Consider the following 22,870-nt stretch of genomic DNA (forward strand, 5'->3'; position numbering starts at 1 on the left):
GTTAATTAGGACCGTTTGACAAATTGGACATTTACGTACTTTTCATCCAAGCAACTTCAAAATTCCGCATATTACGTCCAAAATTCCCTCTTTTATTTGTCCAAATTCCATAATCCACCGCTTTCTTCCCTCATTTTCGCTTTTACTACAAACTCTTTATCCATAATTCACTCTTATAAACAAACAATACAAACAATTAACGCATTAATTTTGTAGTTAGTTATCCGAATTATGCTTCGACTTATTTGCAGAACAAGCCGCCGGTGTTGTATCCGTTTACCTCGCCGTCGTTCCCTCTCTTCTTCTTCGAATCGTAATAATAATCCCGAGGTTTCCGTTAATACCCCTAACAATATTCATAATACCCATTTTGCCCCTCCCCCAATTCGGCAAACACAGGACTTCAATATCCCTGTATTTGCTTTATCGGCGACTGTTTTATCAGCTATTGTTGCTTCTGCTGCTGTGATTTCGACGCGGGATGATGACGTGGAGGGGAGGGGGAAAAGTGGAAAAAGTGTTAGAATATATGATGAAATTGAGAATGTTATGGAGAAATCGGAGGATTCGTTGAAGAGAATTGTGTATAGGATGAAGAAAACAGGGGCGGCGGCGTCGGTTTTATGGAAGTCGTTGAGGTCAGTTATGTCATCGGCCAATCATGAAGTTCGGGTTGGGTTTGAGCTTCGGGTTGCGGCATTGCTAGCGGATATTGCGTCCGCGAGTGAGATTAGGAGGGCGGCGCTTGTAGCGGCGGGTGGTGGTGCGGTGGTGGATTGGCTTTTGGAGACGGTGGCGATGTCGGGGGAGAATTGTTGGACTCAGGCGGAATCGGCAAGGGCATTGGCTTACTTGATTGCTGATCCTAATGTGTGTGAGGATGTTTTAGGAAGACCTCATGCTGTACCGTATCTTCTCAGGTTTATTTTCACTGCTCAGCCGAGGCGATCGAAAAAGGTTAGGCCTTTTTTCATGAATTTGTTCAGTTTTTTGTGTCGTAAACACGCCTAAAGTATCCGTTTTTTTGAGTTTCATAACTGAAGTATTAGGTGTGCGAGTTTCCTAGCTGAATTATCACCAACTATTAATCAAAACAGACCACAACTATCAATTGTCAATTTTTCCTACTCAAAGGACTGTGTTTTGGTTCAGGTAGGAAAAGTGAACAGTTGATAGTTGAGTTGTGTTTTGGTTCAGGTAGGAAAAGTGAATTGATAATTGAGGTGTAGTTGAGGTGTGTTTTGGTTCAGGTAGGGAAAGTGAACAATTGATAGTTGAGGTTTGTTTTGGTAGAGGTAGAAAAAATGAACAATTGATAGTTGAAGCATGTTTTGTTCAGGTAGGAAAGTAAACAATTGATAGTTGAGGTGTGTTTTGATTAATAGTTGGTGATAATTCAACTATGAAATTCACAACCAGATAGTTCAAGTATGAATTGATGAGGACGTTACTAATCGTATTGGAGCAGGTTGGATGAAGTGGAGGCTCGCCTCGGGAATGTTGTGTGATAAGAAAGTGTCCCTTAAGCTTAAAGGCAAATTCTATAGAGTGACAGTATGTCCGGCCATGTTGTATGGCGTAGAGTGTTGCCAGTCAAGCACTCCCACATCCAAAAAGTGAGGGTGGCGGAAATGAGGATGTTGCGTTGGATGTGTGGGCTTACTAGAGTGGACAGAGTTAGGAATGAGATTATTTGGGAGAAGATGAGAGTGGTTTCGGTGGCGGACAAGATGCGGGAAGGAAGGCTGAGATGGTTTGGACATGTGATGAGGAGGGACGCGGATGCCCCAATTCGTAGGTGTGAGAGGCTAGCGTTGGATGGCTTCAGGAGGAGCAGAGGTAGGCCAAAGAAATACTGGAGAGAGGTGATCAGACATGACATGGAGCAGCTGCAGTTTACTGAGGACATGACCCTAGATAGGAAGGTGTGGATGTCGCGGATAAGGGTGGAAGGCTAGCGGGAGGATGTGGGTTGTAGCAAGCCATCAGGAGAGATCTTGTGTAGCCGGGTTAGTAATTTTAGGACTGGGTTCATAGGTGTCTATGGCTGTGAGTATTTGTTACTTATACGTGGGTGTCCCATTCATGATTTCTCTGTTGCTATTTTCTTATTTCGTGTTGCTTTATCTCTCGTATTTTCGTATTGCTCTGATTGACTTTTTATTATTCCTTACGCCTTTTCTGTTATGTAATCCATCTCCTGGTCTACTATTCTTTATCTTGAGCCGGGGGTCTATCGGAAACAGCATCTCTACTTTTTCGGAGGGAGCGGTATGGACTGCGTACATCTTACCCTCCCCAGACCCCACTTTGTGGGAACACACTGGGTTTTTTGTTGTTGTTGTTGTTGTTGTATGGTTCAAGTATGAAACTTGAAAAAAAGTTGGATACTTTAGGTGTTTTTTTTGATCCTTCACTCTTTTTCCCATAAGAATGAAATGAAAGGAATACAAATGGAGCAGAATGGACATTGAGGATTCATATGGCCAACATACTAGACTGAGGTTGAGGCACAATTGTATTTTTTTGTCCTCAGTTTTAAATGCAAAGCTTGACTGAAGTGTAGGATTGAATGAAAGTGACACAAATGAAGAAAAAAATCTCTATATTTGACTAAAGAGCAAGCATGCGAAAAGATAGAGAATGTTTAGTGAAATAGCTGTCTTTTTTAACTTAGTCGCTCCTCGAGCAAGCCCTTGTAGATACTCCAAAATTATCAGTGGCACAACATATATTAAGTTCTTTGTGACGAGACAATTGAAATTTATTGAACTGTTGTTATCTCATTTGTAATTTTGGAGTTTGACATGGAAATGTTTTTAACTTTTTTGGAAGCAGCATGCAAGACGTAGTTCATTCGATCTTTCTGATTCTTTGAAAGGTAGGAGCATGCTGGTTGCAGCAATTATGGATGTTGTCACTTCCCATTGTGAAAGCGCGGACAAGGTTTCATTCAAGCCTACACTACCCAAAGATGCGGAGATGAGAGATATTGCTGCAGCGATTGAAGTAATTGAGGAAGGTGGTATGCACTGGGATGAGCCACATGGGGAGGATGATGATGATGGAGAAGGAATGAAGGGTATTGGAATGAAAATCCTTGAAGGCACGGCTGCTGTAGGACTTTCAAGAACTAATGAGCTTGTAGAGATGGGGCCTCCAAACACTAGCCAGACAGTCAAATATATGCCTAGTAATCTCTTGTTTAACAAAATAAATGATAGTTCGTCAGCACGGTCAAATTTGTCTTCTGCTGTGGTTCCTGGCCTTTGGGATGATTTGCATTCTGAACAAGTCGCCGTTCCTTTTGCTGCTTGGGCATTAGCGAATTGGGCAATGGCTTCGGAAGTTAATAGGTGTCATATTCAAGAATTGGATCAAGAGGGGCATGTGGTCATGGCTGCTTTAGTAGCACCTGAGAGATCTGTGAAATGGCATGGAAGTCTGATGGTTAAATTGCTTCTAGAAGACCAAAATCTGCCACTAACTACTTCTGTTTCTGATTGGACTGCTAGTCTTCTGTCTACTGTTTCACATGCAAGTAAAACTCAGGACATCCCCCTAGCTCAGATAGCGTTGTCTGCATTTTTGGTTTCTCTTGAGCGAAGCTCTTCGGCACAGGATGTAGCAGTGGAAAAGGGTCTCCATTTGATGAGAGAGGCTGCTAAACAGACCACAAAGCATTCTTCGGTGCAAGAAGCGTTGGCTAAGGCTTTGGAGTTGCTCTGTGCTAGGGAATGGCATATGTCCCTGGAAGAAAGCCAGCATTGGTCTGGAGTTCTGCTCCCTTGGGTCTTTGGACCGCTGTCCTCTGATGCAATACGATCTTCAGCAATAAGGATCCTAACACGCATTTTTGAAGATTATGGACCATCCTCCATACCAATTTCTCAAGGATGGTTAACTATTATGCTAGCTGATGTTCTGGAATCCAAGAAAACGTCATTAAGCAAAGGAAATAACGAGCCCAAAAGTGATAAAGTGAAGGTTTGTAGGACTAATCCATTTTTTTGTTTTTGTTTTGGAACAGTGTGAAAGTAGTCTTTTTTACTTGTAAGTAGAAACAGCTCGTCTCTCCTTGGTTTCTCTGTGGTTCATGAAGATTCTTAATTTTGCAGACCCAAGTTGATCAAGCAAATGTAGTTTTGGCCACACAAATTGCTAATCAGTTGGCAGGAGCAGTTGTCAATTTAGTTGGGATGCAACTAGGAAGAGTTGCCAATGCTGATGATACACATCCCTTGGCAGATCTTCTCTCCCTGGAACCTTTTGCTGGGCCACTAAAAAATCTTAAGAAAGACAAAATGCCTAAGATCAATGCTGCAGATTCTGCAGTGGCCACACTGAAAGGGATTAAAGCGCTGACAGAAATATGTGCTGAAGATGCTCTTTATCAGAACAAAATAGCTAATTTTGGAGGCCTCTGTTTGCTTAGACGCTTGTTATTAGATGATGATTATGAACAACTGGCTGCAATAGAAGCATATGATGCGTCACGAGCATCAGAGGGGCAAGATCGGGTGCCAACTGTTCCTGATGAAGCTTCTACTACTGCGAATCCCCATGATGCATCCAGTCTACGTGTTCCACCTACCGGTCATATTCGGAAGCATGCAGCACGGTTGTTAAATGTACTTTCAGTTCTTCCAAAAGTCAAGAAAGGACTAGTTGGAGATAAAGAGTGGTGTGAATGGCTTGAAGAATGTGCTAATGGAAGGATTCCCGGTTGCAATGACCCTAAAATTCGAAGTTATGCGAGAGCAACACTTTTGAACATATTCTGCAATGATGAAGCTGGTGAAGATTATGTAAATGGTGATCATGGAATTTTTTCTGACAAAACACATAATTGCCCTTGTTATGCTGATATGATATTCCTGATAAATCCCGAATTATCACACTGGAAATGTATGGAAAATTTAATGCCAAAATCATTGGATGGGTCATCTCCAGGTGCCAGTGATTCTGATGGGAGAGAGTGTACAACAAATGAAGATATCAATAGTGGCATATCATCGACATCTGCTAGTGAATCAGAGAATATCTCACAATCTGAAGTACCTTTAGTTGATGTTGTCTTTATTCATGGCTTGCGTGGGGGGCCATTTAAAACTTGGAGGTTGTCGGATAACAAGTCATCAACCAAATCTGGCCTGGTTGAGAAAATTGATGAAGAGGCTGGAAGGGAAGGAACATTTTGGCCTGGTGAATGGCTTCCATCTGATTTCGCTCAAGCCCGTCTGTTTAGTGTCAAGTACAAGGTTAGTGCATAATCTGTCTACCCTTCTAAAGTTTATAAAAAAAGAGGTTTGCCTTGTTTCCTGACTTTAAACATGGGGTTTTATGCAGTCAAATTTAACCCAGTGGTCCGGAGCCAGCCTACCTCTTCAGGTTTGTATACTCTTTATATTTTTTCAACTTATCTTGTGTGTTGATGTTGTAGTCATAGCATCATGCAAAACATTTTATTGCTTCTTCAATTATTAGAGACTAGTTTATCTATTCCAAAGCCTTCAAGGTATATAGAGTCATTGCCGTACATAGTTCATCCACCGGAGAAGGGGCGATGAGATTTTTCAACTCCTTTGCACCATTCTATGCCAAAAAACTTTAAAAAGAAAATACGAAGGAGTGTTGGACTCAAGGGTGTGACCTAGCGCTCGATAAAAGCTATAATGGGACCATGGAGACTGGAATCCAAATCACACTTGAGGGAAAAATGCTAGGTAATTTTGTTTTATTTGTCTAACTTTTGGTTTGTGTGGTATCTTGTGTCTTGAGCCGGGGGTCTATCGGAAACAGCCTTTCTACTTCTTCAGAGGTAGAGGTATGGACTGCGTACATCTTACTTACCCCCCCAGACCCCACTAGGTGGGAATACACTTGGTTTGTTGTTGTTGTTGTTGTCTAACTTTTGGTAGTGAAAGTTACTTGCTACCTGTCCTGGTGGAAGGTAGCAGACCAGCAGGTACACTATGGATTAATCGAGGTGTACACAATTTGGCCCGGACATCACCATTGCCCAAAAAGAGGTCACCCTTATCTAAAAAAGGGGGGGGGGGCAAGGGATGGTGATCACGTCGCAATAGCGGAGATAAACAAATACGCTGAACTATAATAAAAATGAAATTAGATGAAGAATATAACTAATCAATTCCATTCAATTATGCAAGAACCCACTAAAATTAGGCTAAGGCTCTCAAAAATGTTGAAGTTCATGAAGAACATGAGATCAATTCCGAGGTTTCAAAGCATTAAAATTAGGCTAAGGCTCTCAAAACTGAACTTCTCTGAGAAACTAACTCAGACCCTAATTGATGGGATGACAACAAGTACTTAGTGTTATGGGGGAGAGGGAGTGTCAAAAGAACACCAAAATATCCTTAAAATAAAAGCTCCAGCTCGGATGGATAGAACCATCTGCATTACACTTTTGTGTTACAGCGCTCAGATCTTCAATTCAATTTTGTGTTGTAGCATAAATAAGCGCTGAATTTGGTAACAGGTAGCCAAAAGTTGGCAATTTGCGATACAGTTCTGCACCGCAATGTAAATTTGTGCTGCAGTATAAAATCGTGTTGTCTTCAACCTTAAATTAAATCAAATATCCATTTTTGGTTCCTTTGCGTCTTTAATGGCCCATTCTACCTTCTAATGACATTACAAGCGTGTGAAAATATTTATATGGTACTTCCAAGCCTTCTAGCTCATCTTTTTCTAACGCTTTCGTTGGAGCTCTCCCTTGGATGCAATCAAATGGAGGAGCCTCAGATGTGTCTATGTGCAGTAATTACTGTTTTGGGGCCATTAGGGCTTTGGTCTAGTGGTGAGAATGCAACTTATGATGTGTTGGTTAGGTGCCCATCACAGGTCCAAGCTCTGTTATAGACAAAAGCATGGTATTTAAGTGGAGAAGGGTAAAGGGACAAATTCGTTATCTACCGTTTGAGATCGTATGCCACTGGCTCTCAGTGGTTTTACAAATATCCAAAAAAAAAGTAATTTGTCTTTTGGGGTATATGAGTTAATTAAGAACTTAGACAGTAGCATCAGATTTTTTCGCTTCTTGAAATTAAACAACGGGATCTTTGCTTTTCCTTTGTACTTTTGCCGTTGCTTATTGTTCCAATGTTTCACTATATCTCTAAAAACTTAACCCTTTTGTAATCTGTATATGACCTATTCTTCATAAATATGTATATGGCTGGGCACAATTCTGTTCAAACTGAAAAAACCAATCGAACTGAATTTGTTTTAATTTCGGTTGTTTGGTTTTTTTCGGTTGGTTTCGGTTTTAAATTTCAAATTTTCGGTAATTCAGTTCGGTTTCCATCCTTTTTTTTAAAAAAAATAAATCGGTTAACCAAAATACCGAATTTTAGTATACAATAATACATTGTACCACATTTATCCTATTTGTAATACACCCAGGGTCCAGCCCATCGCCAGGAACCAGACCCAATTTTAGCGACTCCATGACCCATTACCCAATACCCAATGTCCCAACCCCTAAATTCCCACTCGCTCTCAATCTCTCATCTCATTCACAGACTCGCAAGTCACACTGTCACTTTCACTCTCAAATCTCAATCTCTTAATCTCTCACTGAGACAGTCCGGCCGACTTTCAGACCACCATCGTCCATCGCTGTGATGGCCGGCACCGACCAACGTTGATGGTGCCTCATAGTTCAATTGTCTCATCGGTAGATGCTTCATCCATTGATATGCAACTTTTTATTCTATGCTATCTTTCTTTGGTTGTTTACCGCTTTATTTGCTCCACCACTTCATCTGCTCGTCCACATTAAGTTGGTCAGCTGTGGAATTTATGTTAAATGAAGACTTAGCGTCTTAGAATCAAGATTTTTAAGTTAGTCCTGTTAAATGTAAACTTGTTTTGCTCTCTTGTAGATATTGTATCAGTTGCACTTTCTGTTAATGGAACAACAACAACAACAACAAACCCAGTATATTCCCACATCGTGGGGTCTGGGGAGGGTAGAATGTACGCAGTCCATACCATTACCTCCAAAGAAGTAGCGAGGTTGTTTCCGATAGACCCTCGGCACAGGAAAAGGACAATATTCAAAAAAAAAAAACATCCAAGGCATGGGACATAATAAAATAACATATGCACGACATCCCAAAAAATATGGAACATTACCAGAACCAAAGCCCTCCTAACTACTGCCTACTCGCCCACACGGCTTAGCCCTCTATCCGAATGTTTTTCCTCCATATCTTCCTATCTAGGGTCATGCCCTCAGTCAGCTGTAACTGCTCCATGTCACGTTTAATCACTTCCCTCCAGTATTTCTTCGGTCTACCTCTACCCCGCTTGAAGCCATCCAAGGCCAACCTCTCACACCTACGAACCGGGGCATCCGTGCCCCTCCTCATCACATGACCAAACCATCTTAACCTCACTTCCCGCATTTTATCCTCCACCGACACCACACCCACCTTCTCCCGAATAATCTCATTCCTAACCCTATCAGCCTTTGAAAATCCACACATCTAATGCAACATTCTCATTTTCGCCACCTTCAACTTTTGGATATGAGAATTCTTAACCGGCCAACACTCTGCTCCATATAACATAGCCGGCCGGACTGCAACTATAGAATTTGCCTTTCAACTTGGGGGGCACCTTCTTATGCGAGCCTCCATTTTATCCAACCTACCCCAATACGATGAGAGACATCCTCATCTATCTCTTCATTTCCCTGGATCATAGACCCAAGATACTTAAAACTATCCCTCTTACAAACTGCCTGGGACTCCAACTTCACTACTACTTTCTCCTCTTGCCTCGAGTCACTAAACTTGCACTCCAAGTACTCCGTCTCGGTCCTACTCAACCGAAAATCTTTAGACTCCAGGGTTTGTCACCAAACCTCCAGCTTATCATTAACACCTTGTCGCGACTCCTCAATCAAAACTATATCATCCGCAAAAAGCATACACCAAGGCACCTCGCCTTGTATACTTTGCGTCAACACATCCATCACCAAGGCGAATAAAAACGGACTAAGAGTTGATCCCTGGTGCAATCCTGTCGAGACCGGAAAATGCTCGGAATCCCCTCCCGCTGTCCTTACCCTAGTCTTTGCCCCCTCATACATGTCCTTAATCACTTTGTTGTACGCCACAGGGACCCCTCGCCTCCAGGCATCTCCACAGAACCTCCCTAGGGACCTTGTCATACGCCTTTTCCAAGTCAATAAACACCATATGCAGATCCCTCTTCCTCTCTCTATATTGCTCTATCAGTCTTCGCACTAGGTGAATTGCCTCAGTCGTGGAGCGACCAGGCATAAATCCAAATTGATTGTCCGAATAAACACAATCTTCCTTAACCTCCGCTCCACCACCCTCTCCCAAATCTTCATCGTGTGACTCAACAACTTAATACCCCGGTAGTTATTGTAGCTCTGAATGTCCCCCTTGTTGTTATACAGAGGAATCATCGTGCTACATCTTCACTCCTCGAGCATCCTAGCAGACTTAAAAATGTTGTTAAACAAATTGGTCAGCCACCTCAACCCTGCCTCGCTAGAAAACTTTCAAAAATCCACCGGAATCTCGTCAGGCCCCGTCGCCCTGCCTCTTCGCATCTTGCGAATGGCGTCACTAACCTCCTCTACCTTAAAACGCCGACAATATCCAAAATCGCGACACTCTCCAGAGTGCTCCAACTCCCCCAACACAACTCCTTTGTCCCCCTCCTCGTTCAAGAGCCTATGAAAATACGACTGTCATCTTTCCCTTAATAAGGGCGTCGTCAACCAATACTCTGCCATCCTTCCGCTTAATACACTTCACCTGATCCAGATCCCGCCCATTCCGTTCCCTAACCTTCGCAAGCCTAAACAACCTCTTTTCCCCGCCTTTCTCCTCTAACCCCTTATACAAACTCTCAAAAGCTGCTGACTTAGCAGCCCTAACTGCTAACTTAGCCTCATTCTTTGCTAACTTGTACTCTTCTCTGCTCACCCGTTTCTCTTCTTCATCCTTGCTCTCCACCAACTTAGCATAAGCTACCTTCTTCGTCTCCACCTTCTTCTTGACATCTTCATTCCACCACCAATCCCCTCGATACCGGTCAGACCAGCCCCTCGAAACACCCAATACCTCTCTAGCAGACTCCTTGATGCACCCAAAAATATCATCCCACATATTATCCACGTCCCCTCTACACTCCCACACCCCCATCCTCTCTTACTTCGCCCCTATCTCTAACACCGGAGTCAGGCCACCCCACCTAATTCTAGGCGGACCCTTCCCACCTCGCCTCTTCTTGCCCTTCTTGATAGCCAAGTCCATCACCAGCAGTCTATGCTGGGTCGTAAGATCCTCACTCGGGATCACCTTACAATCCTTACACAAAGCTCTATCCCCCTTCCTAAGCAACAAAAAGTCAATCTGAGTCTTGGCTAACCTACTACGGAAAGTAACAAGATGCTCCTCCTTCTTCGGAAAACTGGAATTCACTACCACCAACCCAAAGGCCCTCGCAAACTCCAAAAGAGCAGCTCCCTCATCATTCCTAACCCCGAACCCAAAACCTCCGTGCACATCATCATACCTTAATGGCAAAGAACTGATGTGCCCATTAAAATCCCCTCCTAAGAAAATCTTCTCCGAACTAGGCACGCCTCTAACCACCTCATCCAAAACCTCCCAAAAACTCTTCTTCTCCTCCTCGTTCAGACCCATCTGTGGCGCATACGCACTACAGATGTTCAAAGTAAACCCCCCAAAGACCAACTTGATAGTCATCACCCTATCACTAACCCTTTTAACCTCCACTACCTGCCCTTTGAGCTCCTCGTCCACTATGATACCTACGTCATTCCTGCGCCTATCACTGCCTGAGTACCACAACTTGTACCCATCTACATCCCTAGCCTTAGAACCTACCCACTTGGTCTCCTGAACACACGCAATATTAATTCTCTTCCTAAGAATCTTAACCAGTTCTATCGACTTCTCCTGCAGGGTCCCTATATTCCACGACCCTACCCTCAATCTATCGACATTTTTATCCCCTCCCTTACTACCTCGCCCTCCACATGAAAAACCTAGCCCAACACCAGCCCCCGACCCCACACCCAGCACCCCAGGACATGACCCTATTACACCATGTGTCACCCCAGCCACTGCTCAACAAAAGCACAACTAAGGGTAAAAACAGCAAAAACCTATAGACGCCACACTCAAAGCACCAAATGTAATCAAAAATTCAAGAACAACAAATGCTAGATACCAATACACAGAACAAACAGCCAGCAACAAATTAACCCACATAAAATACAAACAGTGAAGATATTGGAAAAGGTATTGTACAATAAAGTGCGATAATATAAATTTCAGGGGTTAGAAGTCACCGGGATAGGCTACTTCTGCGAGTTGTTGCTTCCAGCACTTTGAGGTCGGAAGACGTCGCCGGTGCATCGCCAAAAATGTCGCCGGGGCGTCGCCAGAAATGTCGCCGGGGCTTCGTCTGATTATTGCCGGAATCTGGTCGCTGGAAATCTGGAAATCTGGACACTGGTGTCTGCACCAACCTGTTGCCGGTGCGTCTTTTCCGACTCACGCCTATGGACGGCGCGGTTCACTATCTTCCCGTCGTCGGAGTCAGACGGTGGTAGCCTGATCTCACCGGCAAGATAGATGGGCCGATGGTTTTGAGAGAGAGGTAGAGACGGCAAGACGGGAAGAGAGAGACCCAAGAGGTAGGCCAAAGAGGGAGAGGGGATGACGTACTTACCTGCTGCCGGTGCTGTTAGGTCGCCGGCGTTTGTGTCGCCGGAGCGGAGCTTGTCACATCGAAGGAGACGTTAGAATGAGAAAGATTTTTCTTTTTTACTAAACTACACGTAATAAGTCACCATATATTTTCCTGAAAAGGCACAAGAAAATCAGGTTTGTGAAGCCATTCTTTTAAAAAATTGATCCAATTTTATAAGCCCAGTTATGACAAAAAAAGGCCCAATATTTTGATCTTCAAACTGAAAAACCGAACCGAAATTGCAAAAACCAAACTGAAGTGAATTTATTTCAGCTCGGTTTCGGTTACCATTTTCATCAAACCAAAAACCGAAAAACCGAACCTAGTATCCCCAACGAACGCCCACCCCTAATTATATGTAGTGAACTATTTAACTAATTAGAAATGACATTCTGCTTCTGTAGGGAAGTGAACCCCTATCCACTTGGATGTCTCTGTGTGTGGTATGAGGATGCATCATGGTTTAATATTAAAGAGCTTGGTAGCTTAGCCTGTTTTGTGAGTGGTTTATGAAGTCTCATTCATAATATTACAGTGTCTGTTTGCAGTCTAATATTTATCAGCATCTAATGTCTACACATTGTATATGAAAAAACTGCAGCATTGTACCTGCACATATATCTATGCGATGACGTACAAAATAGTAACAAATGTTTTACGGCAACGGCTAAACTTTGTTATGTTTATGTTGGTTATTGTATTTTGATGTTTTAGAGGCTTTTTTGTGTCTAAAACTGGTGATCGTATTAGAATAGAGACTCAAACCATGCAATCTAGGTGAGTGATATAAATTGAACACTGATCTTTAATGCTCATTTTTGGACCCTAATCCTGGATCAGAATGGATGATGTAGAATTCCAACTTCAAATTCAGGGTGATGAATCATGTAGTGAAGGTTGTCCCATTGTAGAAATAGAACAGATTTTTATGCTAAGCCATTATTTGCTCGTCCCTAACTTTTTTCGCTTCTCCATCTCCTATGCTTCTCTTAAAATTTTTTACTTTGGGGTGGAGGAAACACTGGCTTTCCTCCTAATGCTGTCAGTTATGCATATGGCTTGGCTGTTTTCAGATGTAACAAGGATACAGAATTGTCACCTTAGGCAAGGGAGGAAAGCCATGTTGAATTTGTACGCTTATGAGCATATACCTGCTTTTCCATGTTTCACTCGTGAAAATCTGTCCAGTTGAAGTGTTGCACATTGCCTCCGTTCTCCAGAAAAAGAAACAGTTAAAATGCCCCGTGTGCTAATCAGTGAATAGAACTTCTATGCAATCCTTTCTGTGGGAAAATTCTGACACCTTTGTTGCTGTCATTACGACTTTTGGGCTGCAAGGTGCCGTGTGTACATGTTTAAATCTAAAAATGTACAAAGAAGATAGCAATCTTAAACTTACTAAGTTTCCTGTGTACGGTGAATACTAGGACAGTTGGGAAAAATATCTTAAATTTTAATGTTAGAACAGGTTTCTTCGTCGTAAAGAGTTATGTTGGTGCAGAACCCCTTGGATGTTTTGTTGTTCAGTTGGTTCTTTAATCAGATGTGCTTGCAATTCAATGCCATCAGATGTATTATGCATCTCATTGTTTCAAACCCGCAGGAAGTAAGTGCCATGCTGTTGGAGAAGCTTGTTGCTGCTGGCATTGGCAGTCGACCAGTTGTATTCATTTCGCATAGGTTGGTTCTAATCAAACTGCATACTCTAAAGCCTAAACTATTAGATTACCTTTAGGTTGAGATTATCTGTATACTCTTAATTGGAACTCCCTTAATTATAATTTCTGTTTTTGTGCTGCATTAAAATTTATCACCTCCCATTGGGGAAGTTTAGTTCATGTTATGTTGCACCTCTGCTTCTCTTTTCAAGAAACTTTCTATCCTACACCTATGATTGCAAAAGTTGTTTTGCCTGGCGCTGCACATATTCGGTCTGGCTCATAGTACACATTGTTAATATTATCTTAACAATGGTACCATTACTATTTACCTTCCCAATGGTGCAAATTCAAACTAAATCAGTCATTTGTCACACTTTGTAAGTACCTTTTTGCATCATTTTCTTAAATTGATCTTAAGCACCTAGTCAAGCTGATAAAAAGGGCAGCCCGGTGTACTAAAGCTACCGCTATGCGCGGTGTCCGGGGAAGGGCCCCACCATAAGGGTGTATCGTACGCAGCCTTACCTTGCATTTCTGCCAAATAGCTATATATGTGTATGTGTGTTGACAGAAACACACTTTTTTTTTTTTGCAATTGGCAGCATGGGTGGCCTAGTCGTCAAGCAGATGCTGTATCAAGCAAAAGCAGAAAAGAAGGATGACTTTGTCAAAAATACCATTGGAGTCGTATGTGTGCTGCTTCCTATTAGATGATGAATTACAAGACATTCTACCAATTTTCTTTACTTGTTAAATTTGTTAATTCATTAATTCTGTTGAAATATGATTGGGTCAGGTATTCTACAGCTGTCCTCATTTTGGCAGCAAACTTGCAGACATGCCCTGGAAAATGGGTCTTGTTTTCCGCCCTGCACCCACCGTTAGTAAAACTTTCCTGCTCCCTTTATTTTACCTTGTTATTGTTTCTCTTTAAGCTTGTAAATTTTTTAAGTGTGCTTCAGTTTCTTATTTAGAAATATGCACATAAGATTTGAGGTGGTTGTTACGGGTGCACATGGGTGTGAAATCTTATAACTATTTCTTCTTGGCATTGCTAGATTGGGGAGCTGAGAAGTGGATCTCCAAGATTGGTTGAGCTAAATGATTTCATGGGGCAGCTTCATAAGAAAGGGAAGCTTGAGGTTCTCAGTTTCTGTGAGGTACTAATATTTTGCCTGACCTTCAGTTCTCCGTTAGAAAACATTCACTTACGTGGTGGCCATTCTAAAAATTGATTGATGATCCTTTTGTAGACAAAGGTAACTCCAATTGTTGAAGGCTACGGAGGCTGGGCTTTTCGAATGGAAATTGTACCATTAGAGTCTGCATATCCCGGATATGGAGAATTAGTCGTAAGTTGCTCAAATTGATGATTACCAGACACTTAAATTTGTCACAATAGTCTGCAATTATCAATTTATCATTTTGATTGCTTGCACTGTGTGGTTGAGCTTGATGATGTTTGTGATTTTCAGATAGATTGGGTATAGTATTACTCTGTGGGTGTCTTGTTTCTTTTATTATCTATGGCGTGTCATCCCATCTCATTTGTTTTTTTTTTATATTTTTATACTGTTATTTGTCCCGAGCCGGGCTTCTATCGGAAACAGTCTCTCTACTTCGTCTGAGGTAGTGGTATGGACTGAGTACACTTTACCCTCCCTAGACCCCACCTTGTGGGAATAAACTGGGTATGTTTTTGTTGTTGTTGCACTGTATGGTTGAGCATAGTGGAGCATATTAGTGTGTTTCTTGTTCTATATAAAGTTTACTTTGACAAGGCAGATCATATTAATAAAGCACTCTTCTTGCAGTTCTTGTGGGCCTAATGAACTTTTTTGACAGTTTAATATAGAAATAAATATGTTAAAAAGGGAACATGGAGTTAATTATTGTATTTAATAGGAGATAATCTGACCCACTTTTTGAAGTGGTTGTTGCTTTATGTTATTTCTGAAGTTAGTAAAATTTTATTGGGTGAATGGAAGTGAACCTTTCTAAAAGGTTTTCATTGTAGGGGTAGCAAACAAAACCTGAAAGGACTTTATCCCAATGTCTAACGTTGCCTTATGCTTGTCTTTAACTGTGAAAAATGAATGGCAAGATTGTTCTAATGGGCCAGTTTAAAAACATGTATCCTCCTATCTATTGCGCAATTTTATATGTTCGTCTGGAGTTATGTAGACAATGTGATGTTTTGATTTAACTATTCAACTTTATTTTCTACTCATGTAGAGTTTTTCATCTTTGCATACAATTTTGTGCAGGTTTTGGAGTCAACTGATCATATTAATTCCTGCAAGCCTTTGAGCCGCAGCGATCCTTCTTATAAAGAGACACTAGAGTTCTTGCATAAATTGAAAGCTCTTAGTAAATGATGATAACTGTACATAAACAAGAGAATACCTTTTTCCTCCATGATTCACATGCAAATAGTGTAAGTAGTCAATATACTCGAGTAGGACTGGAAGCTCTTGTGGCCTAGATTAGTTAGACGAAGCTCGTATGGAGGTACCAAATTCATAGGTTGAGTTTACAGATTTACTTGTATAGTGATAGTTTCTACTAGCCTGTACATTTAGGGAGACTTTAACAACCATTATACTAACCATTCATTTCAGCTAGCAGATTACTCTTATATAGATCATTTTTTAGAGAATGTTGTATTACACTCTTCTCTAAACGTTGTATCATTCACTGTTGTATACTCGATGCCCTTTTTTTTTTTTTTCCCAAAGTGATGATTTTCCTTTGTTCGGATAAATTTTGGTTGGGTAAGGTCTTTCAACAAGCAACTAATCCATAATATCATTCATGGTTGGTATTTTTAGTTATTTTGTGTTTTCTTACGTTTGTTAATTGATTGATTGAAACGTTCATTTTTCTATTTTTTGATATAAATATTCATAATTATCAGTAATTATTTTGCCGCGTAGTTCCTGTTAAATTTGTATGGTCAGTTCATAAAGAACTATTAAAAAAAAGGAGTTGTTATTGTTAAAATAGGGAAGAGGAAAAGGAGTGTTTAAAGATAAAGAAAAAAAATGAAAGAAAGAAGAAATGTAAAGTTGAAAAATGGAGTGGGCTGACATGAAGATTCTACAAAGACACTTGTCACACATTTAATAAACTCTCACAACTATTGTTGGTTAAGACTCAACCATCATAAATTTTTTCGTGAGTAACCACGAGATAATATATTGTGTCTCAAAATAATGATCATATTTAGTCAAAAATTTGCCGCGTAGTTACTGTTAAATTTGTATGGTCAATTCATATCGTGATTTATAATACTTTTCTTTTATTTCAATTTTAGTGACACAAATATAATTTCAAGACTCGACCAAATATTTTATATCTTTTAAATTTTTTAAGTTGTTGATTATTGTGATTTCTAGTATTTTTCATGTAATTTTTTTGAAATATATAACATATTGATTTTTTTTTAGATATTTTAAGTTGTTTACAATTGCAATTTATAATACTTTTTATGTAATTTTTGAATAATATATGTTACTCTCCTTGTTCAGAGTTTTGTGTCGACAATAACCAATTATATTTTTTAAATAATTTAAATTTTTTATCCTTGTGATTTATAATATTTTTTCTATCTCAACTTATGTGGCACAATGCTTAAATGACCATAATAATTAATTAGGGGTAATATAGTAAAATCACGACTGAAGCAGCAGAAACAGAAATCAGTCAATTTTTTTTAAAAAAATTGTTAATTATTGTTATTTATAGTACTTTTTATTTCATTTTCAAATAATATATGTTGTTTTATATCTTCTTTTGTTCCATCCCAATTTATGTGGCACTAATATAATTTTGATAGTAAATAAAATATTTTATGTTGACATATCATTTTGTTATACTTATTTTTTTAATACATAAATGACTTATAATAAGGAGTGATATAGTAAAATCATCGTTCGAAAGACAAAATTTAATTTAAAACATTAAGAGTTAATTTCGCATTTTATGCCTATTTTATTTTTCATGAAATATTATTTATTTTCTTAATACCTAGATGACTCATAATAATTAAATAAGAGCAACTGATTATGTTATTACTATAAAAATTAATATAATTTTATCATATCTAATAGTAATCATCTACGATTCACCAAAATAGTATATTAATTAAGTACGGGATGCTATTTTTGCATATGCAAAATATGGTATTATTAAACATTATTGGATAGTGCATTATATTTATCTTTCACAATAATAAAATTTTACTATATATATATATATATATATTTAACTTGATACGTACTGAACCAACACAAATTCTAAGAAATATTCATTAGAAATTTATTTTATTAAATTAAATTTATTAATTTTTTACTTTAAAAACTTAAAGTTAAGTTTAAATATTAATATTTCTATATAAGAAAAAAAATAATTTTAAATTTTAAATTTGCTAAAATAAATAAATAAATAAAAAGATTAATTTTCTATATAAAAGTCAATTAAAATAATAAAATTGTTTTACTTTAAATATTTAGTTGCAATTAATTAATATAATTTTTTATTTTGTCATGATTTATGCTGCACCGATAAAATTTTGAGAGTTGAATAGAACTTTTATCTATTTTTAAAAAAATATTTTAACTTTTTAATTATTGTGATTTATAATAATTTTTACGTAATTATCAAATAATATATTTATTCCTGGTGTCCCAATTTATGTGGCTTCGATACAATTTTGAGAGTCAATTAAAATTTTTATATATCTTTTAAATATTTTAAGTTGTTAATTATTATGATTTGAAGTACTTTTTTTTTATCTCAATTTATGTGGCATTGCTAAAATAATGAGAGTCAATAAATTTTTTATATGTGGTAACAAATTATTGTGATTTGTGGTAACAAATTAGTTGTGAACACGATAGCTAATTAAATAAATAAATAAAATTTACTTCCAATATGTAGTTATAGTTAATTAATATAAACTAATAGAATATATTAAATATTTAAATTATTATGATGAAACAATAAAATCATTATATATTGGGGCATGGTATGTAATTAAGTGGGAGTAGAGGGATTTTTTGGTAAGAGTCAATAAAATTTCTGTATGTCTTTTAAATATTTTAAGTTATTAATTATTGTGATTTGTGGTAACAAATTAGTTTTGAACATGATAGACAATTAAATAAATAAATAAAAATTACTTTCAATATGTAGTTATAGTTAATTAATATAAATTAATAGAATATATTAAATATTTAAACCATTATGATGAAATAATGAAATCATTATATATTGGGACATGGTATGTAATTAAGTGAAAATAGTTGGTTTTTTGGTAATTGCAAGAGGTGGTCGAAACCACCTCTTCGATATAACAGAAATATAAAGTGTAAAAATTGTATTTGTTTTTTATTATTTTTTCGTTGTTTTTTTTCCTGGTAGTTGTGTTTTCTTCCTTTTCCCTTTTATTTTGGTTGTGCTCATTTTTAAAAAAAAAAAAATTGATGTTTCTATATATTTTTTTAATTATATCAATAAACAAAATAATCAAATAAAATTTTGTAGTTCTCTTTTAAAATAATCAAATACTAATTTATAATGTCGTAACAAAATAAAATTTTGTATTTTTTTGAAATACAATTTTTTAAAGATAGCATATTTTAATTACTCATATACATGTTTTAAAATTATTTTCGTGTCTTTTATTTTTGCCAAGAGGTTATACACATTCTGTACACTATTTAGGGAAAATAATTATTTAGATACATATTCTATACAATATTTATGCAGTTTATATATATAGATATACATATTCTATACAACAATGATATAAATTCTATACAGATCATTTATAGAAAATATATTCTATATAATACAGTTTTTATACATATCATATACAAGCCTTAAATATACAGTTTTTATACACATCATATACAAACCTTAAATATACAGTTTTTATACACATCATATACAAACCTTAAATATACATTTCTTATACAGTTTTTATACACATCATATACAAACCTTAAATATACAGTTTTTATACCATTTTTATACACATCATATACAAACCTTAAATATACAGTTTTTATACACATCATATACAAATCTTAAATATACAATTTTTATACACATCATATGCAAACCTTCATTTCTCTGAAATCTCCATAGATAATCAGTCCTGTGCAATCTCGAATCATAAAACACATTTTTTTTCAAAAACAATCTATTTCCTTCAAATTTCTTCGTCACATACCTATCCACTATTACTTTAGCTGCAACACAATAGCCCTTTTCTTCCATCCCGATCAACTTCTAGATTTTGCATATTTTTTGTTCTTTCATTCCTCTATCTCATTTTTCATCCACCCACATAATTCACAAAATCAATTCAATTTAGATATCCTAAATAGAAAAAATTAAGAATTAAGAGAAAAAAGATATGAGTTTTGTTGGGTTCTTAATAGAAAAAATTTTAAACTAGAAAAAAAGAGCTATGAATTTTGTTGGGTTCTTAACCATCATAGATTGGAGAAAGAAGAAAGAAGATTGGTTATGGAAAGAAGAAAAAAGAGTGGTTATGGAAAGAATAAAGAGTCACAAAATCCTATTCGGACACCAACTTCAAAAAGGAAAATGTACAACTGTAAGCCTTTTTCCTTTAGCGTGTGCCTTATTAAATGAAGGGCTCATAAATGACATTTAAAACAGCCGAAGTGTCAGTTTTGTCCAAAAAGTGAAACGTGGATCATTATTGTCCATTATTTTTCAAAAGAGCTACGTGGTGTCCTTTTCCCTAAATTTAACACTACAACAAAACTCGAAATATTTTCTTTGTTAGTAGTTGTTTGACCGTGAAAATATTCACTTGATTTGAATTTTTTTGAAGTTGAAAATAGAGTTGAAGTTGTGTTTACCCATAGTATTTTGGAGTTAATATTTAGAATTCAAATCTATTTTTTAAACAAAATATAAAAGTGAAATAAATTTTTTAAAAAATTGAATTTTATGAAAATAGAGTTATTTTATGAAAATAAAAAACTTATTTTTTTTAAAAATAATTTTAAAAGTACAAAAAGTGGAAAAAAAAAAAAAAACCTCTGAAGGTGTTTCCCAAATTCTCAAATACAACTTCAAGTTGTAGTTGTATTTGATATATTTTTGGTCAAATAAGTATTTCGAAATAAAGTGAAAACATATTTCGGAATATAGTGAATACTATCTATGTCATCTTTCTATTTGGTATCTTTCTATTTCTTAACGTACCATTGGATAGCTTGATAATGAGTAGGACTCTAACCTTTCATGGCATTACAAGATATATTTTTCTATCACAAATATTTCTAAACTTTGTATTCTCATGGTACTCTTTACTTTTAAGACCTAATTCTTCAGTTGTGTGTGAGGTTTCTATCTTGCATGATCTATGAAGATATGTAAAGTTATCCTCGTAATTCAAGTTAATCAATTAATCAAAGTAAAATAAAAATAGTTTAATGCACTAAAGCTCCCGTTATATGCAAGTTTGGAGAAGGGTCATCCCACCCACCACAAAAGTGTATTATACGCATCCTTATGTTGTATTTATGTCAAATGCAGTTTCCAATACTTGAACACGTGACCTCTTGATCACATTTTTTACAGTTATTCCAAGTCTCCTCGTCAAAGTAGCATCACTATATCTCAACGATTTCATTCTCTCATGTCAACTATTTTCTCTCGTTCCTGCTGCTAGTTTATACTCAAAAGGCAGTATAAAAAAAAACATCCAAAGCAGTACATTTTTATTCCATTGTTACTTCATAAGACAAAAATATTAACTTAAAAGACCTTATTGAATAAGACAATGATAAATAATTTTATTTGATAGCTTCATTGAATAAAACAATCATTCGAGGAATTAAATTGATAGATACTTGTTAGAGATCTTATATTATGAAGTTTAAAAAATTAAAATTAAAAAAAATTAAATATTTAGGTATATTAGGATATACTGAGGGAAAAAAGATATATGTAGTTGAGTTTAATATTAATCTGTTAAAAAAAATTGGATTAGCATTGATCATTTTTTCTATATAATTTTGTGTGTAAAATAGAACTATTAAAAAAAGTTATTATTAAAATAAAAAATAGGAAAAGGAATGTCTGGTGAGAAAAGAAAAAAAAAGTATAAATAACATAAATACCAATCCTTTTGAAAGTAATTATACTCTCTCTCATTTTTTTAATTATTTTACTCTCTCTCCCTATTAATATACATAACATAACTGACGTATACATAACATTCTGTATATATGTTGGAATTTTTATAATATGTTTAGGGAGTTGAATCTTTTTGTAACATTGAAAATATAAGTTGTGTATTTATGTAACTTTTAGAAAAAAAAAAATGAAACAAAAAAGCAACGTGAAATTTAAAAATGAAATGGGCTGACAAGAAGGGCTCACAAAGACACTTATCACAAATTTAAAGGACCTTATCATAACTAGTGTTGATTGAGCCTCAACCATCATAAAATAATGGGACACATAAATTTTGCGAGTAACTTTGAGCATCTTTTTATGTATTAAGCTTTTTTATACTTTAGGGACCATAACGGGACTCTTTGTTAAATATACCTTTTAAGTCTATTTTTTAATTAAATGAATTATAAGTTTTTTTTATTTAGGAAGATGACTTATTTTTTTAGATAGATCTATTATCTACCCAACAAATATATAGAAAGATCGATTATCAATCTGACAAATCTATTATCTGTTAGACAGATATATAGATAGATCAATTATCGATCCGACTATATATAGACAATTCGATTATCAATCCGATAAATGAGAAAATAGAAGTGGGCTATTTTGCTAATTGAAAACTTGAAGAGAATAGGCTATTTTGCTAATTGAAAACTTGAATAGGCTTAATAGTCAAATTTTCTCGACCACCATAAGTGTTGTTATGGCCTAAGTTTATCGTTTGAATCCATTTTTCTTCTTAAAATTGAACAAAAGAGATTCAAAAAGAAGCAAAATTTGTTGTTCCAGTTATTTGGATTCCTTTTTCTTTGTAAATTTTGCCATACTAATTAACCCATTTTTGTTTTACGATTTTTTTTTCTTATGAAAATTGAACCAAAACATTCAAAAAGGAGCAGAAGTTGTTGTTTTAGCTAAATAGGTTTATTGATTTTTCCGTTTTTCTTTAAGAAAATTGAACAAAAATTACCCCAAAAGAAGTTAAATTGCTAATAATACATTAAAATTTATTGCTTCAGTCAAATAAACTATCAAAAAAATAATTCTTCTCAATTCTTCATAAATGTCATAAGCATCAAATTGTTGGCAGCCCATTAAAAATAATTTTTAATTTCTTTTAAGCTATTTTTAAAATTATCACACACATTGAAAAGTAAAAAATGGCTTAAAAGCTCTTTTAACTA

General features: G+C 36.5%; 1 protein-coding gene across 4 annotated transcripts; it reads left to right on the forward strand.

Moving 5' to 3' along the window:
• The first annotated feature begins 1 nt into the window (after nt 1).
• On the forward strand, nt 2–16,182 carry LOC107867133. 4 transcript variants are annotated; one of them, XM_016713248.2, is made up of 10 exons: nt 5–957; nt 2,839–3,987; nt 4,119–5,261; nt 5,350–5,391; nt 13,400–13,476; nt 14,060–14,144; nt 14,254–14,337; nt 14,516–14,617; nt 14,711–14,809; nt 15,725–16,182. In XM_016713248.2, exons 1-10 carry the CDS (start codon nt 232–234, stop codon nt 15,833–15,835), a joined length of 3,618 nt encoding a protein of 1,205 aa, XP_016568734.1. In that variant the 5' UTR covers nt 5–231; the 3' UTR covers nt 15,836–16,182. The 4 variants fall into 4 exon arrangements, 3 of the variants coding, with proteins under 3 accessions (XP_047267142.1, XP_016568734.1, XP_047267143.1); XM_047411187.1 differs by having other exon boundaries at nt 825–957; nt 2,882–3,987; XR_007054729.1 differs by lacking the exons at nt 14,060–14,144; nt 14,254–14,337; nt 14,516–14,617; nt 14,711–14,809; nt 15,725–16,182 and adding an exon at nt 5,519–5,726 and having other exon boundaries at nt 2–957; nt 13,400–13,418.
• Nucleotides 16,183–22,870: the final 6,688 nt, after the last annotated feature.

This window comes from Capsicum annuum, chromosome 4 (genome assembly GCF_002878395.1).
Source record: "Capsicum annuum cultivar UCD-10X-F1 chromosome 4, UCD10Xv1.1, whole genome shotgun sequence".
Lineage (NCBI taxonomy): Eukaryota > Viridiplantae > Streptophyta > Magnoliopsida > Solanales > Solanaceae > Capsicum > Capsicum annuum.

What these genes read in the sequence shown, in the direction of transcription:
- LOC107867133 (XM_016713248.2), top strand. Translation starts at nt 232, where the DNA reads ATGCTTCGACTTATTTGCAGAACAAGCCGCCGGTGTTGTATCCGTTTA. An exon ending in TGTTTAGTGTCAAGTACAAG is followed by an intron (nt 5,262 to 5,349) that starts GTTAGTGCATAA and finishes GGTTTTATGCAG; the next exon opens with TCAAATTTAACCCAGTGGTC. An exon ending in GTTGTATTCATTTCGCATAG is followed by an intron (nt 13,477 to 14,059) that starts GTTGGTTCTAAT and finishes TGCAATTGGCAG; the next exon opens with CATGGGTGGCCTAGTCGTCA.